General features: G+C 37.5%; 1 protein-coding gene across 1 annotated transcript; it reads right to left on the reverse strand.

The window, feature by feature from the left end:
* Window positions 1-8,838: 8,838 nt before the first annotated feature.
* On the reverse strand, window positions 8,839-9,729 carry LOC135114352 (histone H2B). The gene has a single exon (XM_064030258.1). The coding sequence runs from the start codon at window positions 9,208-9,210 to the stop codon at window positions 8,839-8,841; it is 372 nt and encodes a 123-aa protein (XP_063886328.1). The 5' UTR covers window positions 9,211-9,729.
* Window positions 9,730-9,958: the final 229 nt, after the last annotated feature.

Here is a 9,958-nt window from a genome sequence, read left to right on the forward strand (position 1 = left end):
ACCTTCCTATGACTTGAATTCCTTCAAGAGGGAGGTTTCAAGACACTTATTCATCATTTTTTGACCACTGCTTTGACCCCTGTATGGGACTGGCATTTCAGTGGGCATTTTTTTTATTACATTTTTGTTGCCCTTGGCCAGTGTCCTTCCTACATAAAAAAAAAAAAAAATAGTAGTAGTAGTAGCAGTAGTAGTAGTAGTAGTAGTAGTAGTAGTAATGCTATTTTTCATATATTTAGTAAATTTTTTTTTTCATATTAATATTTATATTTATATTTTTTTGTTTTGTTTTGACATTCATACGAATGCTATAAAGGTGAAGCATAGAAATTTATTTGATTAATTAATTAATTTATATATCTATTTATTTTGATTTTTTAAATTAATTAATTAATTTATTTTTATTATTATTATTATTTTTTTATGTCTCTATGATAAGCAAAGCATTATAGACCTTATGAAAGCACATATCCTCTAGAGTCTTGCCCTACAAAAGATTCTGTAAAGTAAAAAATAAAGGGAATAAGTGTCAGTGACGTTTGATGAATAGAGGAAGGCGTGGCAGAAATTACCATAAAACGTATATAAATGAAGATTTATCTTCCTTGTATTTTCCAACTTGCGTTTGCTTCTTGAAAATTTAACTGGGTGGGTCATATAGCAGACATATTGTTCTTTCCTCCATTGTAGTTTGTTTCCAGCAAGCCCCCTAAATAAAGTTTCTGTTTTTTTTTTTTTTTTTTTTTTTTTAAGAAATGAGGAATTACATTCTAACGCTGATCACTGAGCGGAGCGTAGACGAGCTGCTATCCTCAAGGACGTTACCTCTCTCTCTCTCTCTCTCTCTCTCTCTCTCTCTCTCTCTCTCTCTCTCTCTCTCTCTCTCTCTCTCTCTCTCTCTCTCTCTCTCTCTCTCTCTCTCTCTCTCTCTAACTCTCTCTCTGTCTCTTAGTGAAGAAGAATTAACATGAGTAAATAAGACTTTAAATAAAAAGAATATATATATATATATATATATATATATATATATATATATATATATATATATATATATATATATATATATATATATATATATATATATATATATATATATTCAAAGACAATGAATATCCTCTGGGGAAGGGGTGACGATCCTTATTTAACCCTTAATTTCAGTTGAATTTTGACAAGTCTACGTTAAAATGTTTCCATTTTTCTGCAGTGATAAAGAAACGTAGAGGGGTAGCTAATATATTTAGTTGTTAATTGTATCTTTTTTCTTTCTTTTTTTCATTTATTCTTTTATTAATTTTTCTTTTCATTGCTTAATTATGCATTATGCCGACACTGCAGGTTACAATTGCAGATATTGCAAGTATTTTTGACACAATACAAGCACATCCAGCTAAACTATTGCTACAGTATAGAGAGAGTATTTCGATTACATACCTTATTCTTCATCTTCTTTTCTTCTTTTTTTTTTTTTTTTTTAATAAATATAATAATAAATAAATAAGTAAATAGGTATTGTCAAATGAAATCGTCGAGATTACGCAGGGGTTTCGGGCAATACTTGGATGGGTGACTACAAAAGCCTCATCTGTCTGAAAACAAAAATTAATAAAATAAAAAATAAGAATAAGAATAGGGAGAATGAACGAAAATTTTAAGTAATAAAGATAACAGTAAGAATTATTATAACAAGAATAAGAAAAATTACAATAAAGGAATATAAAAAAAAAGAAAGAAAGCATCCCATGTCTTTCTTCCTAATTGTCATAGAAAGGTGAATTCTTTTGTATATTTTCCAACATTTCCAATACAACGATATGAATGGGGGAAGAAAGAATAAGAATAATAGAAAGAAGGCCTCCCAACACCTAGTTCTCCGGTCTTGGCCAATTAGCTAACGGCGGGATCAGCGCAGTTAAGCAGGGGGTCCGGGAAGAACTTGGATGGGTGACCACAAAAGCCTCATCTCTCTGAGAATAGAAAAAAATAGCAATAAGAATGAGGAGAATGAACGAAAAACGAAAATAATAAAATAACAATAACAACTATAATAAAAAATAAGAAGATTAAGAATAAAAAGAACAAAAATAAGGGAAAAAAGTAATAATATATCTCTCTTGCTAATTGTCGTAGAATTATGAATGAAGGGTTAATTTTAGTGCATATTTTCCAACATTTTCAGCACAACAATGCAACAACAATACAGGAAAGAATAAGAATAAGAGAAATAAGCCCTCCCAACACCTTGTTCTCCGCTCTTGACCAATCAGCTGACGGCGGGATCAGCAAGGTTAAGCAGGGGGTCCGGGCAGAACTTGGATGGGTGACCGCACAAGCCTCATCTCTCTAAAAGTAGGATAAATAAGAATAAGATAAGGAAGAATAATAAAAAAAAATGAAAATAATAAAGATAACAATATTAATTATGACAAGAATAAGAAAAAAATAGAATAAAAAGAATGAAAAAAATAAGAATATCACAACTTTCTTGCTAATTGTCTTAGAATTTTAAATGACATGTCAGTTCTGCTGTATATTTTCCAAGATTTGTTATGAATGAGGGAAGAAAGAATAAGAATAAGAATAAGAACAAAATGAATTAGACTAACAATAATGATCACATCTTTCATGCGGTGACTGCGTGGGCGATGAGCCTCACTGGACGTTTCTGACCAATCACAAGGCAGGGTTGGAGTCGTCGGGCCCACCCGATTCATATATAAAGGGATTTTGTGGGAAGCGCGGGCAGTTACTCGCCACCGAGTCAAGGAGCTAGGTGATCATAGACGGAAGAACACCAGCTGCTTTCCCAGGTCCCACTGTGTACCGGAGCTCTCCCTGTCCGGTTGAGAGCTCGCCCTGTGGTTCCTCGCCATCCTCCCCTTTCCCTTCCTTGCTCCCAGCTTCGTTCTTTGCCAGACTGCAGTGAGCGGACCCAGAACGTTCCCGAGAGTGACCCTCGGTAACTAGGTGGATCTGTTGGCTCTGGCTTAGAAGGCTGCTGGGTAAGCCTCCCTCTTTACCTCCAACTTGATATTTCCTTTCCCCTCCTTCAGAGGAAATCTCTGCTAGGGCTAGGTCGTGGGGCAGGGCCATTACGACAGCTTTTAGGAGCTGGGTGCCTAAACTGCCCCACATAGGCAGGCTCCTTCTCTTTCTTTTTTTTCTATCCATTTATTAGCTGTGGGTTTTTGTCGGGCCTCGGCCCCCTTATAGGAATTATTGTTTTTATCATGTGAAAAATGGCGAGAGTAAAAATAAAAACAACAAACAGCCAAGATCCACGAAGAAAGAACACTCTCCTAACAATACTCAGCAACAATGATGTCTTCCCTACCAACATAATTCCAGTCCAAGATGGATTCATCATCGTCTCGTCAGATGAAGAGCAAGAAAAGATATTCAAGGACAAGATTAAGGAAGAATTTTCCCAAGAAGACATGAATCCAGTAATACCACCAGAACTGAAAGCAAAGAAAACAGTCATAGCCTTTAATGTTAATGCACACATCTACAACAACTCTGAAGACGACATATTAAATGAATTGTATACTCAAAATTCATTCCTGGAAGGCAATATTGATAATGTTTTCAAGTTCCCTAACTCTAAAACAATTAAAATAACATTCTCTCAGGCAATCTATGCCTCTAAAGCTACAGAACATGGACTAAAGCTTTTTTCCATGAAAATTCCACATTACCAAATCCAGCAAGATAAATTTTATCACATCCAAACATGCTTCAGATGCTACATGATAGAATCTCACACTACAAAAGACTGTACAAAGCATAAAGAATATAAAATATGTTCCGAGTGTGCCGAGGAAGGGCACACGTGGAAATCATGCAACAAAGAGAGCAAAAAATGCATCAATTGTGGAGAAAACCACAGAACACTATCTATGAGATGCAAAATAAGAAAAGATGTAATAAAGATGAAGAGAGAGGAAGAAAAGGAGACAGCATCATACTCCCAGATAACAAAGACAAACAACATCCCCACAATGAATAACAGCACATCAACAAAAATCAGCAGAGAAGACCATTTCAAAATATACTCTTGCATGATACACGCTCATCTAATGAATGTAATAGAACCAGGAAGCTATGAGAAAGAACTTAATGCCACTCTAAAGGAAAATAAACTTCCCCAAATAAAAATACCCAAGACACCTAATTCCTCAAAACTCCTCTCACTTCTAGCCGACACAGAAAAACTATCCTTAATGGAAACTGAAGACCTACTAACAGACACACAAACAGATCAACAACAAAATGTAACAACACTAGACACACACACCCAACAAGTTTCTACCAAACAAAAAACACAAACAAACACAAAGAAACAACTTGACAGCGATGAAATAGAACTTAAAATAATAACAAGAGAGAGCCAGGGATGGCCTAAAAACATCACAATGGGTCATCTGATAAAAGGAATAGAGGATGGAACATATAAATACACCTACAATGAACCAACCATGAAATCTCACGAAGTGATAGGACTAATCAAAAAAGGTGATATAGTGTTGAAAGACTGCTTCACTATACTGGAAGACAGTGTATTCAGGAAAATAAGAACAGGACAGTGCAATGAAAGGTCTCCAGTTGCTAGGCAAACACAAAAACTAAAAACAAAAAACACACAGTAACACACAAAAACACTCACACACACACCAACAAAGTCACACAAACAACATGGCTCTAAGAAACATTAAGATAATACAACACAACGTACTACACTGGAACAACAGACGAATATCACTCTCCAACACATACAGAATAAAAGACCCAGAAATAATACTCATAAACAGCCACGGCATACAAGAAAACACACCAATGAAAATTCCTGGATACAGAGTACACACGAAAAATACCCTCAATAATGCGTCAGATGGCACAGCTATAGCAATAAAAAAGAACATACAATATAAACTACTTGATGATTTCCTATCAAATCTACTTGCAGTAGAAATAAGTACCACCACAGGAAAAATAATAATTTCAACTTTATATCAACCACCATCAAGAACATATATACCCATACCTGACTTCACTAAATTGTTTAGACGTACCTGTCCAGTATACATGCTGGCTGATTTAAATGCAAATCACCCCAACTTAGGATACACTCACAGCAACAACAAAGGCAGACAAATCAACACTTTAATACAAAACAGACTAATACAACATGTCGGACCAGATTTTCCTACTTATTATACACACAGAAGAGGCACAACACCAGACATTATACTTACAAACCACCGCACATACCACAACACACATGCAGTAGAAGGACCCCTCACCACAAGCGATCACATTCCAATAATCTACACAATAGCCACAGCCCCTATACCCATTCCAGCTCCACCAAGACCCAACTACAATAAAGCAAATTGGGAAACATTTAAAAGACATGTCACCAACACACTACACACAAACATACTACACGAAGAAACACTTGAAACAATAGACACTGCCACTGAAAACTGGCACCAGGCAATAGAGCAAGCTATGCAACAAGCCATACCCACTACACGTTACAAATGTCTACCATCACCCAAACACACAGACACAACAAAACTACTTAAGACACTTTTTACAGAACTACAGACTTACTCACGTGCACATGGTTGGTCCTATCAGAATTACAGATACTACAAACAACTACAAACACTACTACACGAAGCTTTAATACAGGAAAATAGAGAACACTGGTACAGACTAATAAATGAAGTTTCGAGCACTTATAGAGATCCTACAACATTCTGGAAGAAAATTAAACTACTGACAGGCAACAGAGAGAACGAACCCCACTACATTAGGAACAAACATAACAACAAAGTATACACCGACAGAGAAAAAGAGGAAGTACACAGAGAGTACTGGCAAGAAATCTTTAGTGGAGAGGAGGATGGAGAGGAAGATCACATGGAAAATGAGATTGTCTTACATAACATCAGAAATAACACCCACAGAACAATTCCTTACAATAACTCTGACATTACCAGACTCAACACACAACACACTGACACGACAATAACTACAGAAGAATTAAAAAACATCATAAAGCAGCTAAAAAGAACTAGCCCGGGACGAAGTGGAATTAATAAAACAATCTTAACACACCTACCAGACACAGCAATAATTAGACTAACAGAAATATTCAACAGCACTATCTCAGCAGGCTATTTTCCCGACAAGTGGAAAAATGGAATCATCAGACTAATCCCTAAACAAAATAAATCCCCTCAACAGGCTCAAAATTACAGACCAATAACGCTATTAGAAGTACCAGGCAAAATCCTTGAGCGAGTGATAAATTCAAGGCTAAAAACACACCTAGAAATTAATAACTTATATAACACTTACCAGTTCGGTTTTCGTAGTAATAGAGGCACCACACAAGCACTAGCAGTCATCACAGAACAAATAGCACACAATAAATCAGATAAAGGCCAGTGCCAAGTCATACTAAGAGACATATCTAAAGCTTTTGATCAAGTCTGGCACCTCGGTCTTAAGCATAAAATCCTACAACTACAACTCCCTATTACAATAGAAAAATTTTTATGCGACTTTTTATCTGATCGCACAGCATCAATAAAAGTTAATCATTACATTGGTCCTACATTTAATTTAAACTGCGGTGTACCACAAGGGAGTGTTCTGTCACCAACACTCTTCACAATTTACACCAATGATATTCAACAACCTATACAAACCCTTAACATCAGTTTCGCAGACGACATAACACAAATAATTGGCTACCCAGGAAGGTCCAAGAACATGCTCAATATAAAAACAGAGAGAGCAATAACAGCAATTAATAACTACGAAAGGAACTGGAAAATAAAAACCAATGTTAATAAATTCACCCCTCTGCACCTTGGAGCAAAACTTACCTTTCCACTCATCATTAACGAAGAAGAAATAGAATTTAAAAGTACCGGCAAATGCCTTGGTCTAACCATAACTACAGGTGGCTACTACAAACATATACAGGAGCGTAAAAATATAGCAATAGCATCACTACAAAAGCTCTACAAGTTACATAACATGCCAGAGAAAATAAAAATACACTTAGTAAAAGCACTAATACTACCAATACTTGATTACCCTCCAATCCCTATACACACAATGAGCAATAACCAAATTAGCAAACTTCAAGAAGTTCAAAACAAAGCACTTAGATTTGCAACAAATCAGAAACACCCTTACACCATGACAACAGAACAAGTACACATACACACCAAAACAGCACCTCTCAATATACGTCTACACTACAGAGGAAAGACAATTTGGGAAAAAATTGATGAGTTGGGCCTGCCTATCTATCAAAGCCTAAAAGACAACTCAGATCAAATAGTAAAATACCACCGTGATTTCCCTAGCAGCCTACAGGCATGCAAAACAATACCCAACCCAATCTATTAACAAATCGAAAATAAAGGAAACATACTCACCTTAAAACACTTACCTTTACTCACTGTATTCCTGAAGATGGCCAAACACAAAAACTCAGCACACACGGGGCATCTGAAAAGGAAAGAATATTATGTAACTCCAACACTCTAAACAGCACACACACACACACACATGCTTCACATGGGACTCGTAGCTGACCTCCTCTCTCCCCACTCCGCGCCCTGAGTCGGCGGTGAGGCGGTATGCCAAGCCGGTGTTCACCACACCGTAGTGCACAGCCGAGGGGTACTGGCCACTGGTAGGGCTTGCTGGCCCCCAGCAAGCGGTAGATGGGGAGGGGGTTACCTCATCCTGAGTCGCCGACACCCGGGGACCTACCTATAGGGGGTGGGAGTTGTGTGGTGTCGGCGAGGGAGTAGTGGTAGAGTCTCTCTCGACTCGCCTGCGGTGTAACAGGGAGAACAATCGCGGCCCGTGCCATCACATGAAGTCAGCACACAGAACACAAACATTCTCACAAACACATAATACACAGTATAACATCAATAAGTAAAATAGCAAGGTGGACAGCCCACCATCTTTAATCTTATACTTCTTACATTATTTCTCACTATCCTCTTATACTCATATTATTCTTCCTTCACCCATCTTTTCTATAAATATAGATAGATAGATAGCGCGGGCAGACTCAGCTGAGTGTTCGTTGTGAGTTGTTGTTACCACAACTATGGCACGTACCAAGCAAACGGCTCGCAAGTCCACTGGTGGCAAGGCGCCCCGCAAGCAGCTTGCTACAAAGGCAGCTCGCAAGTCTGCTCCAGCCACTGGAGGTGTCAAGAAACCCCACCGTTACAGGCCTGGAACCGTTGCTCTCCGTGAGATCCGCCGTTATCAGAAGAGCACTGAGCTGCTATTTATTTTCCATCTTTCAGTATCAGGTTAATAATTAACTTTCGACTTTCAACTCAATATCCTTCCCCCCTTTTTTTATTATTATTATTATTATTATTATTCCCTCTTCCATGGCCATATCTCTTTCACTTGGGAGAATTTTTATCTTTCCTTAACTCTCTTTTTTTTTTATCTTTTCTTTATCTCCACAGAATAATAATCACGATAATAATAAGCATAACAATAATAATGATAATAATAATAATAATAATAATAATGATACAATAATTATTATAATAATAATCATAATAAAAACAACAATATTAATAATATTAATAATGATAATAATAATAATAATAATAATAATAATAATAATAAAAATAGTAATAATAATAATATTAATAATAATAACAATAATTATAATAATAATGCATTTGTCTATATCGTATCTTTTTTCCTTTTCAAGTGTGGCTCCAATGGAGCCGGGTATTATTTTATACTGGCAGCAGTATACTGGCCACCTGTTTACTTGGAGGAGGTATACTTGGTAACAGCCTTGGTGCCTTCAGAAACAGCGTGTTTTGCCAGTTCACCAGGCAGAAGAAGACGGACAGCGGTCTGGATTTCCCGGCTGGTGATGGTGGAGCGCTTGTTATAGTGTGCCAGGCGGGATGCCTCGGCAGCGATGCGCTCGAAAATGTCATTCACGAACGAGTTCATGATTGACATGGCCTTGGAGGACACGCCAGTGTCTGGGTGGACTTGCTTGAGCACCTTGTAGATGTAGATGGAGTAGCTCTCCTTCCTCCTGCGCTTCTTCTTCTTGTCGCCCTTGGCAATGGCCTTCTGTGCCTTGCCAGCTTTCTTGGCAGCCTTTCCTGATGCTTTGGGAGGCATAGTGTCGCCGTACTGCTGTGAGAACGAGTGTTCGTTTTCTTTTTTTTTTTTTTTTTTTTTTTTTTTTTTTTTTACAGAAAGACGGGGAAGAGTAAGAGATTGGACAGATAGAAGAAAAGAAAGAAAGTGAAGGAAAGAATAAGAGTAAAATTTTGTGGGCAGACCACTTTGCTATTCTTATTGTATATATATTGTATTTTATTTTTTTGTGAAGAGGCTGCACTCTTTTATTTTTGTGTGTGTATTAGGCATTTTTATTTCTTTACTATTAATTTTAAGCAAAACCCAGCTAAACCATCATCGTCCCTGTCAAAAAGATTGCTTTATATTTATTCTGTCTTACAGAGGAAGAGTTGAGTTGATACGGGGCCCTGTTCTACCTCTCACCGCTGCCAGATGACCGCTAACAGAGCTGGGCTACACCACCCCTTGCCGGGGGAGGGGGCCGGCCACGGGAAGCCTCCTTGCTTCTCACTACCGAGCTCAACGGCTCCCACGACCCGGCAACTCAGGGCGCAGTGCAAAGGAAGAACGACCCCATTATCCCCATACCGTAAGTGTTCTTATGTGTTTTTTTGTGTGTTGATTTTAATGTTTTGTTTTTCTTTTCAGGTGTCCGTACTACTGATGTTGGTTTTGCTACAGGTAAGTGTGGTAATCGTATCTACAGGTAAGTGTGTTTCGAATTAATAGTATTTTGGGTTTGGAGTGGCGTCATAGCGACTTAGGCTACTAGGGAAATTTCTGT

The sequence above is a fragment of the Scylla paramamosain genome, chromosome 27 (assembly GCF_035594125.1).
Source record: "Scylla paramamosain isolate STU-SP2022 chromosome 27, ASM3559412v1, whole genome shotgun sequence".
Classification (NCBI taxonomy): domain Eukaryota; kingdom Metazoa; phylum Arthropoda; class Malacostraca; order Decapoda; family Portunidae; genus Scylla; species Scylla paramamosain.

What these genes read in the sequence shown, in the direction of transcription:
- LOC135114352 (XM_064030258.1), bottom strand. Translation starts at nt 9,210, where the DNA reads ATGCCTCCCAAAGCATCAGGAAAGGCTGCCAAGAAAGCTGGCAAGGCA.